The 22,097-nt window shown below is 45.6% G+C and overlaps 2 protein-coding genes and 1 long non-coding RNA gene across 10 annotated transcripts; all 3 read right to left on the reverse strand.

Moving 5' to 3' along the window:
- Positions 1-3,331: 3,331 nt before the first annotated feature.
- On the reverse strand, positions 3,332-13,091 carry LOC146755558 (rho GTPase-activating protein 32-like). 7 transcript variants are annotated; one of them, XM_085525631.1, is made up of 8 exons: positions 12,958-13,091; positions 10,226-10,364; positions 9,513-9,716; positions 8,618-9,025; positions 6,892-7,374; positions 6,211-6,409; positions 5,379-5,524; positions 3,332-5,168 (listed from the first exon to the last, which is right to left on the reverse strand). In XM_085525631.1, exons 5-8 carry the CDS (start codon positions 7,061-7,063, stop codon positions 4,795-4,797), a joined length of 891 nt encoding a protein of 296 aa, XP_085381757.1. In that variant the 5' UTR covers positions 7,064-7,374; positions 8,618-9,025; positions 9,513-9,716; positions 10,226-10,364; positions 12,958-13,091; the 3' UTR covers positions 3,332-4,794. The 7 variants fall into 7 exon arrangements, with proteins under 7 accessions (XP_085381757.1, XP_085381759.1, XP_085381755.1 ...); XM_085525633.1 differs by having other exon boundaries at positions 9,513-9,728; XM_085525629.1 differs by having other exon boundaries at positions 9,513-9,996.
- An 890-nt stretch (positions 13,092-13,981) lies between these two features.
- LOC146755559 (rho GTPase-activating protein 33-like) lies at positions 13,982-17,905 on the reverse strand. Of its 2 annotated transcripts, XM_085525550.1 has the most exons (8): positions 17,501-17,905; positions 17,060-17,128; positions 16,861-16,932; positions 16,392-16,514; positions 16,165-16,242; positions 15,900-15,980; positions 15,503-15,629; positions 15,258-15,305 (listed from the first exon to the last, which is right to left on the reverse strand). In XM_085525550.1, exons 3-7 carry the CDS (start codon positions 16,912-16,914, stop codon positions 15,582-15,584), a joined length of 384 nt encoding a protein of 127 aa, XP_085381676.1. In that variant the 5' UTR covers positions 16,915-16,932; positions 17,060-17,128; positions 17,501-17,905; the 3' UTR covers positions 15,258-15,305; positions 15,503-15,581. The 2 variants fall into 2 exon arrangements, with proteins under 2 accessions (XP_085381675.1, XP_085381676.1); XM_085525549.1 differs by lacking the exons at positions 15,900-15,980; positions 16,165-16,242; positions 16,392-16,514; ... (1 more) ...; positions 17,060-17,128; positions 17,501-17,905 and adding an exon at positions 13,982-14,840 and having other exon boundaries at positions 15,160-15,305; positions 15,503-15,584.
- A 432-nt stretch (positions 17,906-18,337) lies between these two features.
- LOC146755560 (uncharacterized) lies at positions 18,338-21,490 on the reverse strand. The gene is made up of 3 exons (XR_014938060.1): positions 21,220-21,490; positions 19,008-19,089; positions 18,338-18,411 (listed from the first exon to the last, which is right to left on the reverse strand). It is a non-coding gene; the product is annotated as an uncharacterized LOC146755560 (long non-coding RNA).
- Between the last annotated feature and the right edge of the window lie 607 nt (positions 21,491-22,097).

Consider the following 22,097-nt stretch of genomic DNA (forward strand, 5'->3'; position numbering starts at 1 on the left):
TCAGCCTACAAGAGGTGATGGCATCCTTTTTGAGAATAGTTTTGTACTAATCTGACTGTGAAGCCCCACGGGAGCTGGTCTTACCCTCCACTATTGGTATGACTGAAGCTTTGCTGAGGAAATTTTAATTTCTCACTTTCCTTTTTACTATACGCTCTGGGTGTCTGGATGAGGAGCTATGAGATGTGGTTGTGGCAGCAACGGCGATGGGAGGGCGGTTGGACTGGATGATCTTGTAGGTCCTTTCCAACCTTGTGATTCTATGATTCTATGAGAAGCAAAATCACAGAAGATAAGCAGGCAGCAGGAGGGTCTCTCAGTGCCGTGAAACATCCCAAGTTTCTAAAGCCATCTTTCTCTAGCAGATGAGAATATTCTCCATTTCCTACAGGCCAAACTTAGTTAGGACTGAATAAAGAAGTTGAACCCACTGAGAGACCAGGCAAAGGCAGAAGAGGCAAAACTTACACGGTGTTCACAGTCCAGAACAGGAAGGCCTGTCTGTTTCAGAAAGACTTTGGCTAAATGACACTCTAAATGGATACATATAATAGTCATTAAGAACCTCACGTTAAATGAAATCCAGTGAACCCTGGCAAAACAGAAAATGGAAGCATTAAATGAAGAGAATCACCCTGCCACAATTAGCTTCTGCTTCTTCCCTCTCATTCAAAGTAGTTTCAGGTTTGCTGTTGTAAACTCAGCATTCACGAGCTGCTTCTGCACATCAAGTTCCTCAAATTTCAGAAGCAAGGTGTGCAATTTAAAGTTTGGTTCCATTGCAGTTCATTCAGTGCTGTTCTGTTCCAACACATACAAACCTTACTCTTATTTTCGGGCAAAAACCAAAATTGGAATAAAAACCCAACCACTAAAATTGGCCTAAGAAATGTACAAAGTAACACAGAGTTCAACTGCAAGAGGGAAAAGTGGCCAGGGACTGTTCTGCTGCTTTGTTCCACCCAGACACATCACCATCTGCCAGGACTCAGCTGGTGCTATTTTCCTCTTAAAGTAAGTTACTTTAAGCTCCGAATATATCCAAATAAAGAAGTACCTCAAGGAGGCTGATTTCTAAACCCACTACAGTATCCAGATTTGATGTCAGAAAACTGAGGAACTCCCCCATCACCTGGTGAGTGCTGCTTGCTGTGGCAGATGGACTTACTGACTTTCTGTCTTTGTTATCTCATGGATTTCACTGTACAATGGAATTTTATCTCTCACTGTCTTGTTTGTAAATAGGTGATAATTCTTCCACAGCTTCCAAGTGAGCTGTTAAAATAAATGGAGAGATTTCTTGTAAAATATTTGGATTATCTTCTAATCTACAGGTCATATGCCTTCCCATTCTTGATTGGATAGAACAGCCAGCTCCTTTCGACTCCATATGAATATTCCCCCAAAACACACTTCTTGTGAGAGGTGGTAGAGGTGGGTGAAGCTCAGAAATAAAGGGAGGAACAGATTCTCCTTCAGGAACAGCAATAGTAGAGGCTACACGGTGCCTGGGTTAGTTCACTCAAGAAACTAACAACTATTCCCTCCATGTTGTTCTTCTGTGTTTGCTCTTATAAATGAAGCTTATCGTTCGTGCTTGCTTGTGGATTTGACCAGCTGCACTCTTAGATAGCTGAGAGAATTTCTATCAAAACACTATTTAAAAGCTCCAGCCATTCAAGGAACTTCAGGCTTAAGGTCTGGGATTTAAAAATACATATATATAAATATATATGTTACATATGTTATAGTTATTTGACTACCTTCTATATTTAGTTTACATACCACCGGGTCAGGGAAAGTATAAAGTCCTCCCAGCTCCCAGTCTTAGTCACAAGTTACCTAGAAAAGACAAAGCTTTCATCCTCTGCCTTGAGGATTAGATATAAAGGATCCTGACACCTTGCGAGGTATATTCTTTTTCTGTCAGCGTTTTCTGCTTGTATGTTTCTTTCTTTGTTTGTTTTGTATATGATTTTATTATTATTGTTCTGTTTTTCCTTGCTTACTATGGGAGTTGGAGAAAAGTACAAGGTATAAAACGTCCCATCAACTCTAAAGCTTAATGCCCTTCTTAAATGGTTTAATATGTTCTGAATTGGTCAACAGGGAGAAGTGTTTGGAGGCTGAATGAATGTCTTGCATGTTGTTGTGTGTGCCCTTTATTGCTGTACACTGTAGTCTGTGTAAGGACTTGTTCTCCAAACCATCTGAATGTTTGTTTGCCATGATGCAGCAGCTGTCTCCTTCGTAAAGAAGGAAGCACGAAAAAGACCACATTAAATTCATTCATTCTTAGCAGAAAGGAAACAAAGAAAAGAATTTTTAACCTGCTGTTAGCCATGTTTGGAAATAAAAAATCACTGTTTAGAAATACCTGGAAAGTAAGTACACCATTCTGGAAAGTCAAATAAATGTGGTGCAAAGCAAACTGTCTCTGGCTTTGCCAAATCAGGCCTTCATTAGCCAAAGGATCCCTCCCTTTTTCTCGTAGTGAGAAAGAAATTCCTTTTATGGTTCTACTATTTTCATTAGTTATTTTGGGAAGATTATCTCCAGTCCAGCAACTCAAAGGTTTTGGGATGTACCTCTGGTCCCAGTTCACCTTGCTGAACCTGTCAACAAAACTAACATCACCTGTCACAGAATGATAGAATCATGAGAGCTGGAAAAGACCACTTAGATCATCCAGCCCAATCATCAGTCCATCACCACCATGTCCACTAAGCCTCCTCTCCTCCTTCTTCACTGACCTTGGTGACTGCAGGGCTGTTTGTCTCACATCATTCTTGCTCACAGCTCTCACATATGCTATGCAGTGGTTTTAACCTTCCTTAACAAAGTTATCACAGAAGTGCCAGCAGCATCACTCCTTGACTCAGCTTTGGCCAGCACTTGAACTGGTTCTGTCTGACATGGGGCAACTACTGGCCTCTTCCTACAGAGAACAACACTGCAGCCTCTTTGCTGCCACAGTCCAGACATTAGACACACATGTGTAACCCCTTCCTTTCACTCCCAAAGTGCACGCACACACCGGTACCACAATGTCCTTGTGCAGCTCCAACACTCTGCACACCCCTGTGCACACACATATATGTGCATGCTCGTCCTTGCACACATACCCACAGACCTATACACACCTGAGCAACCCCACTGGTTTCGGCAAAGGACATCTGAACATCAAGACAGTAGTTTCGGTCTCTGAGTTTACACTTAGAGAAGTCTAATCTGGGACAACACAAGTCAGTGAATATTGGGCCAAATCCTTCTGTACTTAATTTTCTTCATCATCATTGTGAAGACGAATAAAACAACAGCACGTTTCTCATTGTTTTTAATGTTCTTTTATTTCTATTGTACAATAAAATTTACATATAAATATGTTCAATATAAATTTATTTTTCCCATGAAACACCTAGACATTTTATAGTTTGAATAAGAACTGCGTCTGCTTTGTGTTTCTTTCCCATTTACAAAACTCAGTGCTTTTAGGTTTATGCAAAATTGTTGAGGATGAGATCACATTGATCTGCTTGGTTCATGCAATCTAACCTGGATACATATGACATAGGAACGTGGTCATCCAAGAAATTCTCAGGAATCAGTGAAGTAAGATTTAGGGTGATTGGGCCCTGGAACAGCCTCCCCAGATTAAGTAGTCACAGCACTGAGCTTGCCAGATTTCAAGAAGTATTTTGGACAGTGATCTCAGACACAGGGTCTGATTTTTGGGTAGTCCTGTGTGGATCCAGGAGTTGTACTTGATGATCTTTTTGGGTTCCTTCCAAACTGGGATATTCTATGGTTCTAAGGTGCTAAAAGTATGTTTAGTCAACAATGCAAACCATCTCTCATACTCTAATAACAGAGCATAAGATGATTCTGTCTGTATTAGGTGGGATGAACTCAGGATATATTCTGAAGTAGGAGCAGTGTTTGGTCATGTGTTATTTCACTCGGAAAATCTGGTAAGACCATACCATAATTCAGGGCATACAGCAGGCCAAATCTTCACTGAGCTGAGAAGGTAGCAGGATCTTTGGCAGGTACAAGTGGAGTTCAGACACAGTATTCATGTGAATAAATCACCACATCTTTCTGTTTTGCAAAAGGTGATGTTGATCTCTTAAAAGAGGCCTACATATGCCACAAAGACTTCTGACCACATTTCTAGTGCTCCTACCAGGAAGTTTCAGAGAAAATATCAACTCGTTGTTCCTGTAACATTTCCTCTGAATCTTGTTGGATTTGATGAACTTTGCTGAATTCAAATCAGGGTTTCCAGGGGAACTCTGCCAGTTTTTCAGCAGTGCACTGTGACGTTCACAGCTCCGAGGCAAATCAGTTACATGGACTAACTGAGGACCAAGGATTCTTTTACTTCAGGGTCTCCAGCTCAGGAAGATGCCCTCTGTGATGACAGCTCTTGAAATGAAGAAAAGGGTCTGGGGCCATGAGCTGGCACTCAGGGTGGTATTTTTAGTGATTGGGTATATCCATAAACAGTTATTTTCTGCTCTTATCCAAGTTTCCTCAAGATGGACTTTCCCAAAATTTAATGAGGTGCCCTTTATCTGTCAACATCTGCTTATTCTATCTTCTTCTCTTTTTAAAAATGCCATATTTTAAAATGAACACTGGAAATTTTCTCTTCTAAGCATTTCTTCTTCCAACACCCCATCCCGTTGACTGAGCATGAGCGTGCCTTTAGTCACTTGGAAAGACAGGACTCATCCTTTGCTGTTGAGGAGAGAGTGGCTCGGAGCTCGTGCTGCTGCCGGGTGCCTGGGACTAGAGGCCTGACTCCAAGTCCCCCTCCAAGAGGCTCGGCTGCTCCTCAGTGACAGTGACTTCGTCCTGCTTGGAGGTGCCGCTGTTGGGGCACTCGGGTTGTGTTTGGTCTGGGCTGCTCTGCAAAGGCACCAGGCCACAGTCCAGGCTGGTGACTGTGTTTTCTGGCAGGCTCAGATCAGCCCCTTCAGCAGAGCTGGGAGAAATGAGTGCCTGAACAATGACCTCCTGCTCTCCGTCGCTGCTGGCACACGGGAGGCTCTCATTTGAATTGCAGCAACTTGTGCTTCCCATGAGGTCTCTGTTGATGGAAGCACTCTCTGAGCAATCAGCACTTGACCTGGCTCTTCTGGGTTCACAAGAGCTCGATTCACCTAGGAAGGAGTGGATACACAGGGGTTAGCATCCAACTTCCTCTGCCCATGGAGGCAAAGGCTTCAGAGGCTCCTTTGGGAAAACAGGGGTCAGCTGAAGATGTCAGGTATGGGCTTGAACGCCAGAAGGACGTACAAGCCCACTGAAAGCATGAATTCTACCCATGTTGCTGACAAGCAGTGCTTTGAAAGCTGGATTTGCACCCTTACCTGCCAGGACCACGCGTTCTGCTTTGGAAGGCTCCCTGGCACTGCTCTGCAATTGGTGTTTGGCCATATGGGATCGTTTGCGCAGGCAGAAACAGGAACACCAACTGCCAGCAGGTGATTCCTTCCTCTTGCCGGGAGAACATGGTCTGCAGAGAAAAGAGAGCAGTCGTGGTGCAGGGTGAGGGAAGAGCTGCACCGAGCCCTTGCCAGCAGTTCCCTACTCCTGGCACTGCCTGCTTACTGCTGAAACACAGCCTAGAAACGCGCTCTGTTTCAAACAGCAGAGGATGCTTCCATTCCTACAGCTCAGCCCTCAAGTCCTGCTGGCTACATTCCTCTCAACCGTGTCAAGCAAGATGCGAAGCATGTGAGCAAAGGCTCAGCAGCAGGAAAGGAGCTGGCAGGCGTAACTGCTTTCTGAGAAAATGGTGCAGCCATAAGGGAAGCTCAAAAGCATCTCTGACTCTTACGTTAACACCTCCTTGGCCTCAGCTCACTGCCATCTTTAATTTCTAGTGCCAGCAAGTCCGACCAACAGCTCTGCTTACAGGAGAAGCGCAATTGGTTTCAGGTGCGTGGCCCTGAAATCTGGAAAACCCCAGTGTTTCCAGGTACAGGCAGAACAGGCCAGGATAGACACCAGCGTGGCTTTCTGCATCTTGTGACTGCCTGCCCAACCAGGAAGGAAAGGCACCTTGTGTGGCTGAACTGAGCCCATAGTGCAACTGTTTTTTAGTTGAGTGCTTGGAGATATAATGGACAAAAAATAAACCAATAGAAATCACCTGAACAATGATGATAGGGGCTGGAAAGGGAATTCCTCTTTCTTTACCTTTCAGATGGAAAATCAATGATTGCGTTGAAGTTCCTCAGTACAGCTGCAGGCCCTTCCTCCACTTGTATCTTGCTGCTCCGTGTTGCAACAGGAGAGCTGCTCTGGCCTCTCCTCTCAGCCTGTGCCTCCTGCACGGTGAGCAGCTTTGTGGATGGAGACACCCACACAGACTTGGGCCCAGGCAGAGAACTGTGCCCTGCAAGGGAAAACCACAGGTGAGATGGAGGAGGAAGCAGCAGCACAGCCATCCCAGTTCTGCATTTCTCTCAGACTTGCTTATCCGAGACACTGGAAGAAGAGGAGCTCAAAATAACCGTGTGCTCAGAGGTATGCTCGTGGCAAAGGACACAGCCACAATTAAGAGCAGCTCACTGTATCAAAAACAGGCAAACAAAAATCCTAGAAAAACTAGGGGTCTGGGATTTCAGAAAGCTTTGCTGCCACATTTCAATCAAGCTTCAACTGCTTGCAAAAAATCTTAACAGCAGTGATGGTTTTCTCCATGTAAGGTTTGTGTTTGGACACACTAAGGATCCAGGAATGGGGCACCATATTCTAATCTAAGCCCAGAAGCCTGCTGTCTCCTCAACAGTAATAGAATTTTCAAAGGTCTTGGAGAAGCCCTGGATTGGATGAAGCTGTCAGATCAAGATCAAGCTAATGGAGGAAGATGCTCACCTACTCCCTCTCCCATGGCAGGTGTGGATTTGGAGCAGAAGATGACATCTGTGTGGCTGATGAGTAATTCCACAACAGCTGACTGTATCTGCAGCTCCACGCAAGCAGCTTTGCTGGCGCAGGAAGATTGGCTCTGCTGGGATCTGAAGAAAAGGCAGATCTTACAAGTCATTTCCCCGAGGTCACTTCCCCAAGTCTGAATTTCTGTAGCCAAAAACTGTCAAGCTGGGCTCTGGAGACTTCCGCAGTGGGCAAACAGCGATGCCACTGATGTGATGCCACTAATTCTCCTGGATGATCAGAGACACAGCAGTCCCAGCTAAACAAGTGAGTAGAAACTGTCATCTAGAAATTGTGCACCTGGGTTGGGGGACAGCAGAACTAAGCATCGTGTTGAAATGGAAGAAGAAGTTTACCTTAAGAGGTTTGGAACCCACACTATCGCTAAGTTCTTAGCATGCATGTTTATCACCGAGCAGATCCCTGCCAGAGAAATCAAGTGTCTTATTAAGTCCCATGGGGACAGTGCACTGGTGGTCAGCACTGAGGCAGACTTGATGCCTTCCAAGAGGCATCTGGGGAACACAGAAACACAGAATGACCCGGGTTGGAAGGGACCTCAAGGATAATGAAGCTCCACTCCCCCTGCCTGGCAGGGCCACCTATCTTCCACATTTACTAGACCAGGCTGTCCAGGGCCACATCTAACCTGGCCTTGGACACCTCTACGGATGGGGGATCCACAACGTCCCTGGGCAGCCTGTTCCAGGACCTCAGCACTCTCCTAGTAAAGAACTTTCCCCTAACATCCAACGTTAATCTTCCCTCTTTCAACATAAAACCATTTCCTCTTGAACTGATATTATCGGCCCTTTCAAAGAGTTAACACCCCTCCTGATTATACACACAGCCCGTGCCATCAAGGCCAAGCGGTGCAAGCACTGGGCAGCTTTACAGCCTGATTGCACAGTGCAGCTCCTCGCAGCAGGCATTCGTCTCCAAGTCCACTTTGCTATTAACCCCATTCTACCAATAGCAGGAGAACAGCAAAGGAAAAGGAATTCTCACAACCATTGTGAATAGCTTAAATAAGCACCTCCTGGCACCACCACAAGTGCCATCAGTGAGAGGCAGGATGTGGCAAAGACGTGACTCATGGGGCTAACAGAAAGAAGACCTCAGAGTTGGGGCACTGCTACAACCACTAACCAGGATGGCCAGGGAACTGGTACGTGTCATTTCCAAGACATTGCCCTGAGCTTATAGAGATCCTGGCATACAGCTGCTCGGTCAGCAGAGGGTTCAGGAGCTCCCTGAAATACATCTTACACAGGGAGCTCACGCTGTGAATGTCTTGGACGCTGAGCTCAGGAACCTGCTCCATATTGAATTCATGGCTGCAGAGAAGGACACAGAATTGGGCAGAGGGCTTTGAGGAAGATGAAAACAAGTCCAAAGCCACACAAAATACAGTCAAGAAAAGGAAGGACTTCTGCAGAGCCTTCCATACGGTCTCACATCACAGTTAGAAGCAGGAGAGCTCTTGTGGCACAAAGCTTGGAGCTGGAGAAATCAAGGCTGCCTCTAAGATAGTGCTTGCTAAAAGACTTGTGCTCTAGACACCTCACACCTTCAGTGTTCTTCTTTGGACATATCCCAGGATTTCGGTGTCCTTCTTGCAGTGAGGGGCCAAGAACTGAACACAGAACTCAAGGTGAGGACTCACCAGTGCCAAGTACAGGGGGATGATCGATTCCCTGCTCCTGCTGACTCCAACCTTCTGCATTCCAGTTCCAATCTAAACCATTCCTGCTGTGGTAGTACTTGAATCCTCATTTGGGGCTGGACCTCAACAGGTCAACACATCAGAAATAACACAATGTGCATCTTGAAGACGTGTCTCAAAGCCCAGAAAATCCAACTCTCTGACCTTGGCACAACTCACCAACCAAGAGCCAGGCCTTGACAACTTGGCTGATCTGAGCACATAGGAGGGGGCCAGACAGTGGACCAGAAGTGTCCATTTCCACTGAAGCTCCTTGTAGAGAACAGCACCAATCAGCAGGCGTGAATCAATTCATTCACAGGCTTCACAATGAGTCTGTTTCTTTATAAAAGAAACCCACATCGATTCCTAATCAAAAAAGGGAGGAGTTAATATGGACCGAAGAAGTTTCTGTTCCTACGCTTCATCCCTCACCCCAACTTCCCTTGCCCCATCCCCAACTCCTGGATGATGCCCACAAGCTTAAAGGCAGGTCTCAAACCCACAGGGCTCCGTTCACAATACTCCATCAGAATGGATGTTACACTTCTTCTATACACTCAAACAGACTGAGCAGTGGTATCTCAGTCACTTAAAACACACAGAAGCATCCAAACCCAGAGCACACACATCCCTTCCTGTGGTACTGCAGCCCACAGCTCACCTTCACACCTCTGTTGATTCCTGGTGTTTTACACACATGCAGCCTCGCTACGGTTCCATGGGTGTCACACAAGACTTGCAGGACCTCTTTCTCCGCAAACCCCACCTGTTGGGTGTTTCCTGTTGGCACTGAACATGAACAAATCTACCGCTGAGCAAGAGGACGTGAGACAAACAGCAGAAAACAACCAACCTGCAGAACTAACTCGTTTGGGTTGGCCCAGATGTTAGCATGCTCCCTTTCCATGGCCCAGACCAAGCTTGATGAGCTGCTCCTCGTTTGCAGAGGGGGAGAACGCTGCAGATGGGATGTGGTGGCTATGCACACATCATGCCTTTCTCTTGCTTTTCCTCTCTCCATCTTCCATTAGCAAACAGCATCTAAAAGCTTTCCTTCCTGAAAAAATCACTGGTTAAAAACGAATTGGTAAGCTTGCTTTTAAAACTGCCTTCTTTATGCAGCTTGATGCTTTAAAGCAGAAGCTCACCTAGCAATGGTGGGTCAAGTACAATTTGCCCTTGGTCAATCCATGCTGACTATTCCTGAAGATTCTTCCTCTTTAAAGCTCTGTGTACATCCAACCTAACTCCAAAATCTTATCAACTGTGCCTTATCACTTTCCATTGCGTTTTAAAATCCTCACTGACTCCTTTACTTGTTCCCTTGCTTGCTATTTCTGTGCAAACCAAACACTGGAGTTAGGGTTCTTGTAAAATGAACCATGGCCTACAGGTAGAAGGCACCAAAATTTATGCTTAACATACTTTGCTCAATCTGTATCTTACTTCGGTCAAGGTTTACTAGATACTGAAGTATGGAGTAAGCACTATATACAATGAGAAGTAAATTTCTGGATTAAGTGCTATATTTTTTCTGTAAGAAACTAGCACTACATCTTTACACACCTGCTTTGTTCTCTGAGTATTTAGATCAAGCGGAGATTCTTCAAACACTGAAGCTACATCAGAAAATTCCATGGATCCAAACACATCTGGCACATGGCTGCAGTCTGGCACATCTTCATTATGTCAGAGCCTTTTCAGACTGAAAAGAAATGTGCCATTGAGATTCTTTTGCAGAATTAAAAGGAAGATTTCATTAGAAGATTTCATCACTAAAATCTAAATATGATTGCTTTGCAAGTTCCAAACTATGGCTAACAGCTAATGCAGGTCCACAAGCCAGCAGCAAAAACTTTTATATTATGTTCTTAATACTGTAATTTTGGATTTGACGTTCATATCAAGAGCAGAAGGGAAATTACTCTTAGAGCTCAAGTCATCTTTCACAGCCTGTGTCAACAAGAGCAGCACCTCATAGCCTTTGGTTTGAAGACCCGGACCACAAGCTAGCTAATGATTTTACACAGAATTCCAGAGTTCAAGTCATTGTTTCTATTAGGGCTGCAATTCTACTGAAAGCCTTCAAGTTCATCACACTGAATTATCACTGGCACCACACATAACTCCACGTTACATATGTGATCACAAGCAACCTGGCAACTTCAGACAATTCCAAAGCACTCCACGTGCACTTTGCTACTAAAGTACAGAAAAAGGAATTAACATCAGAAATAGCTGCAGTCAAAACCATCTAAGAATCCAAGTCTCCAGGAAACAAGGAAAGCAAATCCTCTCCAGGACTGTCTTCTAAAAGGAAACAGATCAGAAAGGTGAGATCTTTCCCCCTTTGATCACCCACTCATGTAACGTCCATGTCATTTCTAAGTATGCTGCCCAGACCAAGACTGAGGATGCTTCAGAAGAAGACCTTCCCTGCTAAGCCAAACAGAACAAGTAAGGTACCAAAATATGTAGAGCCAAACATGGAAAGGTGCTCTAAGAAGGTAAGCATCACAAGAGACCAACAGGAATGCTTACACAATCCAAACAATGCACAATGTCTGTTCCACAAGCTGCCAAGAGGAATGTGTGCAGTACTCACAGCGCACCATGTACACTGCTTACTGCAGTCATACTGCTTCGTAGGACCAGACCAACTTACTGAAACATTTTAATGAACAGACCGAACTGTATGGAACTAGGAGGACAAGTGGTGAGAGACCACAGGCTGAATGCAAGCCAGCAGTGTGCTCTGACAGAAAAGAAGTACAACAAGATCATCAGCTGCATTAAAAAGCAGCACAACCAGACCACGACAAGTCATTCCTGCTTCAACACTCACTGGACCACATCTACAATACTGTATCTGGTTTTTGGCCAGGAAGGATAACAACCTGAAGCAAGTTCTGGGGATGACCTCCAGCCTGTGCAGGGGGCTGAAGCTCCCACTCAGAGAAGAGAAGCTGGGGAGAATGATTTTTGTTCAGAGTGCCTTCCAGTAGCCTTAGATAGAGGGATTTCATAAGATGCCTAGGAAAATGCTCGTGCTGTAATGATTTGCTTTACTGAGAGATACCAGCAGCTTACAAAATGCCAAGCTCTAACCTATTGGTGAGGAAATATTCAAGCCTTCCAGTACCTAACCTGTGCTTCATGTCTTCAGTGACAGAAAATCCATTGGATGGGGCCAGAGGAATGCATCTCACCCCATACCCTCTGTACAGCCACCATTTGTTTAAAGGATCACTCTTCCTTGAGGCACAAAACTAGAGCAGGTTACACAACAGACTGACACCACAAGGGCTTCTCTCGAGATACAAACTGCAGCAAAGAGCATCACAAAAATGGGAAACCAACACTCAGATCAGATCTGTGTCTCTGCTCCGCTCATTAGGAGCATCATGTTTTACTCCCCTTTCAGAGGAAGATACTTCTTCAAGGATAACAAAATCCAGCTCAGCTACAGAACACAGTACCAAATAGCAATAATTATCTAACATTTCCTGTAGGGAAAGAATCCTAAGCACAAGTTATTCTCTGAGTTTCAGCTGGAACTGAATTATTTTCTTCAGTGTCTGATTTAATACTACGTTTTCATTCTAGAGAAACAATGGAGATAGCGCAGTGATGCTTACAGTTGCTGCCAGGCAGCGTTGTACAGAGCCACAGTCAATCTCAGCTGAGAGCCCAAGGAAGTGAGAAGGAACAGAACTAGGACAGCTGACTTAAACTGGCCAAAGGATATTCCATACTATATGACATATTGTGGAAGGAGTTTTGAAGGGGGTAGAACTTCATGTAAATCTCTTCCACTACTAGGAGGCTAACTGGACACTGATTGGTAGGTGGTGAGCAATTGCTTTTGCATTCATCATAACTATTATCCTTTATCTCAGTAAATAATTCTATCAATTCAATCAACCCATGAGTTCTACTTTGTGTTACTTCTCCCGCCTTAAGTTCTCTCCTGCAATCCACTGGAATGGAGTGGAGTACTGTAACTTTCTCTCCCAACAGAAAAATAAAAACACATTCATTATTATTTATGGAAGACTGACTGCAGTTCAGGCTCACTGGTTTGAGGTCTCTGGGCATAACCCTGACTGTGAACAGAAGCAATTGCTGAAACAATATGTCAAAAAAAGACTGGAGCTTCCTCTTCCAAAAGGTGGTCCTTAGAAACAATGCAATCAAACAGCTTCCCTGTAAGATAAGGTTATCTGAAAATGCATTTAGAGAGTATCAGAGAAAGGTAAGTAACAATGACAGCACAGAAAGCAGAAACTATTTCTTACCTCTACGACTATAAATATTTCTTTGGTGTCTCTCTTACGTGATCCAATGGGCAAACACGTTGATGACTTCAGTTCTTCATGGCATCAATTTCTGTTTTAGCATGAGGCAAGTCATCCTTAAGAGACCATAAAAGCAAGCGATGAAATCGCTAACTACTGTGACATACCAGGTACCACATCTGACTGCTGTGGAACAGAACAAGCACATATGGGACAGTACACAATTCAACATCAACTCAGCAATGACTGACATCACTCCCATAGAAATTCTGAAACAGAGCTGTGAAAACTGAAAAACAAAACATTCAGCATTTTCATTGGTATTTTGGTAAAGTTGCTGTAATAATGTAACAAAAATGTAATGTAATGTAATAACGTAATAACTTCCTCCATTTTACAGCCAGAGAATTCTGCCCTCTGAACAACGAGGAAGAAGATTTGTGGTGCTCTGTTAAACTTTTTCCAGCTCTACAGCATCTTTCAAAAGGCAATGGGACCAGTAGGCTGCATTCGTATGTACCATCCCACCTGCCCCCGTGTTCTTGAGAACTCCACAACTCCAACAGAAGATATTCTCATATTTAAATGCCTTTTGGCTTACCCCTACAGTAACTTTCTCCATGATTTTTAGTGCAACTTTTTCACCAGTAAGAAGATGCCGCATAAGATTTACGTTTGCAAAACCACCTACAAATCAAAACACAGATGCTTAAAGTTGAGTGTGAATTCTTCTCTAATATAATATTACAATTTCCAACTGGTTTAAAAAACGAATTCCAAATTTATACAAATGAAACCTGACTTAGAGAACTGACAAGAGCTGTTAATCTATTCTCAGATTAATTCTAGAGTGGTGAGACAGACTGTTAGGCGTGCTGTTTCTGTACAAAGATGACACTTACCCGTTCCAACTGTTTCATGGAATTCCTAGTACTTGAGAATTTCCTCGTAGTCACTGACAGACATCCTGAATGTGCAAGAACTGAAGATCCTCCAAGCACGTGCAATGAGGAAGTGCCAGCAGTGTTCACATCCTACTTAGGACATATTCTTAGAGGCAGAAGGGACACTCGTGGCAGATCCAGCAATGCTCATCTTCTCACCAACGTGCATCCCCCTCTCACCCAGCAACAACAAAACACAGTGCATGAAGCTGGCTTCACTTAGGTTAACAATATGGAACATCCCTCAGGGCTTTGTGCCACAGAGCAGTAGCAGGGCTGGACTACAGCTTGAGGAAGCAGTGGAAGCCTTTCCCTGTATGGTTACAGTGTCCCTGCACGCACCCCACAGCCAGAGCGTTGCAAGCTGAGCTGTCTTGCTGTTTCTTGTACTCATCCCAATCTCTGCGAATGAAAACTCAGAATTCAGTCAAGGCGTTGATTGAGCACGAGCGTGCCTTTATTCAATAGGAAAAAGGAGGGGGTGTGAGGTCTGGAGGAAAGATGGGACTCATTCTCTGTTGTCTGACGAGAGTGTCTCAGAAGTCGTGCTGTTGCCCGGAGCCTGGGACTCTTGGCCTGATTCTACCTCCCCCTCCAACATGTTTGGCTTCTCCTCTGTAATGCTGACCTGAGCCTGCATGGTTGTGCTGCTGTCGGGGCACTCGTGCTGTGCTTGGGCTGGGCTGTCCTCGAAAGGCACTCGGTTCAGGCTGGTGCCTGAGGAGTCTGGCAGGCTCAGGTCAGCAGCTTCAGCAGGTATGGGATGAACGAGAGCTTCAACGATGATGGCATTCTTCTCTTTATAACTGATGTTATACGGAAGGCTTTCATCTGAACTGCAGCATCCTGTGCTTAGTAACAGTTCTTCATTGATGGAATCACAGGAAGCTGCATCGTAACATGCCCGGCGTCTTGGAGATATACAAGGGCTCGGGTCACCTAGGAAGGAGTAGACGCACAGCAGTTAGTGTCAAAGTTTCACAAGATGAATCATGAAACAGGTTCTTGACATTTGGCTATGCAGTGATGGTGAGCAGAAGCAAATAGGCTTCTAGCAACAGTGTCACTGCCTTGAAAGTGATCCTCGTGCAGGTCCAGCTCTTGTGTTGACAAGAGACTCATTTGGGAAAGACAGGAGTCAACTGAAGATGTCAGGCACAGGCTTGAATGCCAGAAGGATGTACAAGCCCACTGAAAGCATGAATTCTACCTGTGTTGCTGACAAGCAGTGTTTTGAAAGCTGGATTTGCATGCTTACCTGCCAGGACGAAGACTTCAGCTTCAGAGGGCTCCCTGGCACTGCTCTGCAGTTGGCGTTTGGCCACAGGGGAAGGTTTGCCCAGGCAGAAGCAGGAACGCCAACTGCAAGCTGCTGACTCTGCCCTCTTACTGGGAGAACTCATTCTGCAGAGAAAACAGAGCATGCTGTCAGTCCTGGTGCAGGGTGAGGGAAGAGCTGCACCGAACCCTTGCCAATAGTTGCCTGTTCCTGTCAATGCCTGGTTTCTGCTGAAACACAGCTTAGAAAAGCCCTCTGTTTCAAACAGCAAAGGATGCTTCCATTCCTACAGCTCAGCCCTCAAGTCCTGTTGGCTAAATACCTCTCAACGATGTCAAGCAGGGACATGGATCCCGAGAATGTTGGAGGCTCTGGCTGCTTCGCTCTCCTGGGGCGGGCCTTCAACGGGCAACGAAGGCAGGAGATGAACTTGCCCCGTTTCTTTGGCTCTGTGCAACAAAACAAAGAAACAAGTTCATTTCAGGCTTGGCTCGGTTGGACGAGGCCAAGTGCAACGCATTCAACAGAACACGTAACAACAGAAAGCATGTTCCCAACAAGGACACACAAGAACGGATTTTCCCCATCCCTGGAGGTGCCCAAGGAGCTTAATGCAGTTCTCTTTCTAAGCTTGCTCAACTCGGGCATTAATGAACCCCCTGAAAGCCACGTTCAGACCCCATTTTACTAACCCGCATTGTCAAATCTAAAATACGCACCTGGCTTTGGCAATGAATGTAGGATGGACTCGGGCAGTTTTCCCCTGATGAGTTCCACGCACTCACCAGGGAAAAACCAACCTGTAATAAGAACAAAAAGACAGGTGGGCATTAGCCCAAGCCCAGAGCCAAAGGGAAGGTCCTCTGACACCGACACAGGGCAACTGTTTGCATCCAGAAGCCATCCTGTGCAGGCAGAGCAGCTCCAACCGGAGATTCCCGACTCTACTGAAGCTGTGCTCTCTAGTCAAAAATGTGTGCCTACCTCAAAGCCACGCTTGCCTCTCCACCAGGGGCTCATCTCCTTTGGTGGCATATCAACAATGCACACAATGTCTCCAACCTGCAAAAGATTGAAACATCAATCCCAGCTTCAGCACAGCTAAAACAAAAGCCTTCTTCTACGACACAAAATATGAGAGTATTCCCGAGGCGTTCACACTCTATACTACTCTCTGTGCACAACAACAAGGAACGCCTGGAACTGCTTACCTCCAGAGAGAGCTCATCCGGCCCCTGGGCGACGTGGCTCCTAATAACATGGGCTGCCGCAATTGCTGGTACGTTTAAAGATGACATAGCACGCACCAGCTGCGGCTTCCGCATGTTATCAGCCTGCAAAACAGAGCACAGGCCGTGGTCAGGAGCTGAGGACAAATCAGGAGGATTTCAAGGTGAGGAGCACATCTGCAAAGAAAGCTGCAGCAAATGCGCTCCGTCCTTATCAGGAGCACTTCAGAAGGAGCTGCACGTCTCATCACAGTTATTTCCCTTCCTGGTGTGCATTGCCAGGCCATGCAAAGATGCATCTCTCTCTACCCAGACTCATCAGCAATGGCACTGGCGCAGACAGCTGGCCAGGCCCTTTTTGGCCCATTCTTTCCTGCAGGAGAGTACATCTGCAGCTCCTTCTAATGGTTCAACACAGGGAACAAACCCAGGCCAGAGCTTCATACTGTACCTCCGTCGCCGCCACCTCAGGCTCACGGCTGATCTCACTGCACGCAGCACCCATCACAGCAAGTGTGAAGAGCTGGAACAGAGCAGAAACACACTTCTGTTTTCTCTATTCACACAGCACAGTATGGACAGACTTCTTCAGAACTACATTCACATACCATGCGGCAAAACCATGCGGGGGGACAAATCATGGCACGTACCTGGCAGTGAGATCACCTCAAGCTATCTGCAGCAGTTGTCGCTTTGCTCGGATGGAATGAGAGCAAAAGCTGCACCGAGGCAGTGGGCGGAGGGTGAGGAGAGGAGAGAGAAAGAGTAGGTCAGTGAGCAGGGCTAAGACAGTCATGGAATAACACACACAGCACAACCGTCCCATCCACTTGCTGCAAGACATGCTGAGTCTCAGGCTACGTGATGCCTGTCCGCCCAGCAACTTTACAATGCTTCCACTACTGAGCAAAGACAATGGAAGAAGCACGGGACAGGTGCCAACTTTACGGATACCCCCTTTGGAACGTGTGTACCAGGGGAAAATTATGTCTGATGGTCAAGAGTAAGCAATACGGTGCTGTGAGCTCCGACAGCCAGCAGTTCTCAACACCTCACTGCCCACCCATCCATCCCACGCCAGCTCAGCTTACCTACAAGCTGCTGCGCACGACGGTGAGAAGAAAAAGGCAATAAAGGCACTAACTAAAGGAACTAACTAAAGGCACTAACTAACGGCACTAACTAAAGGCACTAACTAAAGGCACTAACTAAAGGCACTAACTAACAACACTAACAACACTAACTAACAACACTAACTAACAACACTAACTAACAACACTAACTAACAACACTAACTAACAACACTAACTAACAACACTAACTAACAACACTAACTAACAACACTAACTAACAAAACTAACTAACAACACTAACTAACAACACTAACTAACGGCACTAACGACACTAAACGCACAAGAACAACAAATCAAGCAACCACTCCGACCACTAGCTCACCCACAAAGGAACACAGAACGCACCGCTCCTCCCCTCATTCCAGCCGCTTATGACATCACCAACGGCCAACAGCCTGGTCCACCATGACCCCCCACAAGGCGGGGAGCCAAGACCACGTGGTCACATCTGATTCCAACACGGCACCACAACATTCCAGGACTCAGTGTGGGCTTGGAATTCTATCCTGGTGTGGCAGCGCAATGGGAGGTGTTAGGGCACAGCTGAAGAGCTGACAGACAACGGACGTTTCCAAAGGAGGGTGCCAGATTAACTCTCAGCATTCTCTTGCGGGGCTCTTAGGAATGCTTCAAACCCATTTTCACTGCCTAGCTCATTTCTAGAAAGTCCAGTTGAGAAATGCTCACTTTGTCTGGGGAACGCCTCTATGCATCATGAATGAAAAAAAAAATAAAATGGGCACGCGACCCTATGAAACTTACCTCTCTGCTCTTGCTGTCAGCCAGACACCTCAGATGAGCATGACGTGTCCCTGCTCCTGAATGAAGATTCACCCAAGTCTGTGTTCCTCTCTGCTCCATCTCTGGGTCTAAAAGAAACACAGACAGAGATGATTACAAGATCCTTTGTGCAGATGAAAGCACAGAGTGCACACGAATTCTCTTTAGCAAGAACTACTACTTGAGAATGCATAGAATCCACACATAAATTTACTTTCTCTTTAACCCTTTTTCCTTTGTACATGATTCCACTATTTATACCCTCAATTAATGATTCATACTGCACATGATGTTATGATGTAGAATATTGACAGCAACAGCACAAAACTATGACAGAATCCACAGACAGTTTTTTGAGAGGTAGTATGAAAGATGAACAGAAAGGAAATAGATTCATTAAAATAACCTTGTTAATCCTCTCCCCGTCAAAAAAGGAAGACTTCTGGGCACTGTTACCAGCAGCTCCTAGAACACCTTGCACCACAAACTGCGGCACATACATTTTCTTCCCACAGGTCCCTCACCTCCCTCATTAGTGTCAGATTCACTCAGGTTAAAATACATGGATCAGAACAGCCATTCAGTTCTGCTTAGGCAGGATCCCACCGCCGGGATGTCTCCCAGTCCCATTCCCTGCTTTTCCCAGCACCAGTTGGGGAAAGGAACAGCAACTGACATCACCTACCCAGACTTCTGCAGGGCCTTCCATTTGGTCTCACATCACAGCGAGAAGCAGGAGAGCTCTCGTGGTACAAGAGAGTGGTGGGCTGGAGAAATAAAGGCTGCCTCTAAGATGGTGCTTCAAACAACATGTGGAACTGGACATGAGACATGAAAGACAGGGCTACATGCCCCAAAAGGGGGGAAGTTCCAGTTGCTGCAAGCCATCGAGGTAACCAATAGAGGGGCCCTGACTACAGCCTGGGCGGGGAAAGGGACAATAGAGTATACTGGGCTGTGTGGATTAGGTGGCCTGGCACATCTCAACCACAGAAATATAAAGCCTTGGTGGACACTGGCGCACAATGCACCCTAATGCCCTCAAGTCACCAAGGGACACAACCAATATAGATCCATGGAGTGACTGGGGGTTCCCAAGAATTGACTATGTTGGAGGCTGAAATAGGCCTCAATGGTAAAAACTGGCAAAAACACCCTACTGTGACTGGTCCAGAGGCTCCATGTATTTTGGGTATTGATGACCTTAGGATGAGATATTTTAAGGATCCCAAGGGCTATCGATGGGCCTTTGGGATAGCTGCTGTTAACACAAACTGTGTTAAGCAGCTGTCAGCTTTACCTGGTCTGTCAGATGATCCTTCTGCTGTGGGGTTGCTCCAGGTAAAAGACCAAGTGGTACCAATTGCCACCAAAGTGGTACAAGACAGCAGTTCCGCACCAATAGGGACTCATTGCTCCTCATTCACAAGCTAATTCGCCAATTAGAGAATCAGGGATTGATTAGCAAAACTCACTCGCCTTTTAACAGCCCCATATGGCCAGTGCGTAAAGCCAATGGAGAATGGAGGCTGACGCTGGATTACCGTGGCCTGAATGAATTCACACCTCCATTGAGTGCTGCTGTACCAGACATGATAGAACTCCAGTATGAACTGGAGTCAAAAGAAGCAAGGTGGTTTGCCATCATTGACATTGCTAATGCCTTCTTTTCCATCCCATTGGCTGCAAAATGTAGGTCACAGTTTGCTTTTACCTGGAGAGCTGTTCAGTATACCTGGAACTGTTTACCTCAAGGGTGGAAGCACAGCCCAACCATTTCCATTGGTTGATCCAAGCTGTCTTGGAACAGGGTGATGCTCCCGAACACTTGCAGTATATTGATGATATTGTCGTGTGGGGCCATACAGCAGCAGAGGTTTTCAAGAAAGGAAAACAGATAATCCAAATTCTTTTGCAAGCTGGTTTTCCCATTAAGCGCAGCAAGGTGAAGGGGCCTGCCCAGGAAATCCAGTTTTTAGGTGTAAAACGGCAAGATGGGCATCGACACATCCCAGCAGATGTGACTGACAAAATCACTGCTATGTCTCCGCCCACCAACAAGACAGAGACCCAATCTTTTCTGGGAGTAGTGGGCTTTTGGAGAATGCATGTCCCAAACTACAGCCACATAGTGAGCCCCCTCTATCAGGTAACGTGGAAGAAGAATAATTTCTCATGGGGTCCTAAGCAGCAGCAGGCTTTTGAGCAGATAAAACAAGAGATAGCCCATGCCGTGGCCTTGGGGCCAGTACGGACGGGACAGGATGTGAAAAACATAATCTACACTGCTGCTGGAGAAAAAGGTCCCACTTGGAGTTTGTGGCAAAGAGCTTCAGGAGAGACCCAAGGCCGACCCCTGGGATTTTGGAGTTGAGCATATAAAGGGTCTGAGGAGCGCTATGCTTAAACTGAGAAGGAGATCTTAGCCGTGTATGAGGGGGTTCGGGCTGCTTCTGAAGTAGCTGGGACTGAGGTTCAGCTCCTTCTAGCACCTCGCTTGCCTGTGGCCCCCCTGTCACGAACACAGGTAAATTTTTGTTTAAACCGTGACAACTACCCAGAATGCTGCATCAGGGAATTTTTGCCTAGAACTTTAGAGAACTATTTTTAACTCAGAAAGGTCAGAGATAGAAAGTTCACACTGATTTCTGGGTCACCAGCCTCACCGTACATCAGCATTTTTGGTTTTTAAATGATACATAAAGTTCTCAATGGCACTGCTCTAGTCGGTAGTTCTTTCCATTTCCGTGCAGCTTACTCTGTGCATGGCTTGTGAACCGCTATTCAGGCCAGACAGCTGCAGCCCCAAAGACCTGCCATAAATGTACAAATTCTACCAGGATAATGTCTTGGGAGTGGAGAAACAGGATGCGCAGTCATATGGCTCTCACACATACCTTGTACAACCAGCTTGGCTCTGGACTGGGCATCACCAATGTCACAGGTGTACACGTCACTGTCACTTTTCTCCAGATTTTTTATGCTCAGCTGCAGGTCTCGTCCTTTCTGTGCCATCTCGTATTTCCTGCCAGGCCTGAGCTCAGCAATGCCTTTCTTCCATATGACGGTGTATGAGCATTTCTCGCACTGAAATGAAAAAATTGTAGTTCCACTTTCTTCAGTTTTCAGATCTGAAAGTTCCTTGATAAAGTAATTAGGTTTTTCTGGAAGGAAAAAAAAAAGGATGAGGGTGTGGGACAAAGGGATTTGTTACCCGAACAAGTCTCAAGCATACAGAGGTGTCCTGAATCTCCTTTGCCCTCACTTCTAGAACATCACATAGAGATGCAAAGAATCTAAGAAGTCCACAGAGTCCACCCATTTACATAGGCTTGATCATTCCAGAAGATATCTGGAAAGTTTAATACCATTATACATGCGCTGGTAGGATCTCATCTGATCAACTGCATATAGTTTAGATTACACATATTCAATATAGACTAATTCAGATTGCCATATTTTCTTAGCTCACTAACACCCAAGATCATAGAATCATAGAATGATCACAGAATCATAGAATGGCCTGGGTTGAAAAGGACCTCAAAGATCATCTAGTTTTAAAGCCCCTGCCAAGGGGTCACCAACCACCAGACCAGGCTGCCCAGATCCACATCACACTGGAGAATCATTCAGTTTCCAGATTATTTTAAGGAAAAGACTTTAATCCATCATATTTTCTGAAAACTAAGAACTGATCCCGCTCAAGGAAACAGAAGAGAAAAACATCACCCACAGGCTGCAGATATTTACCTCGACTTCTCTACATGCCATCCCC

Source organism: Coturnix japonica, chromosome 32, assembly GCF_054131305.1.
Source record: "Coturnix japonica strain WE chromosome 32, WE-NBRP24, whole genome shotgun sequence".
NCBI lineage: Eukaryota > Metazoa > Chordata > Aves > Galliformes > Phasianidae > Coturnix > Coturnix japonica.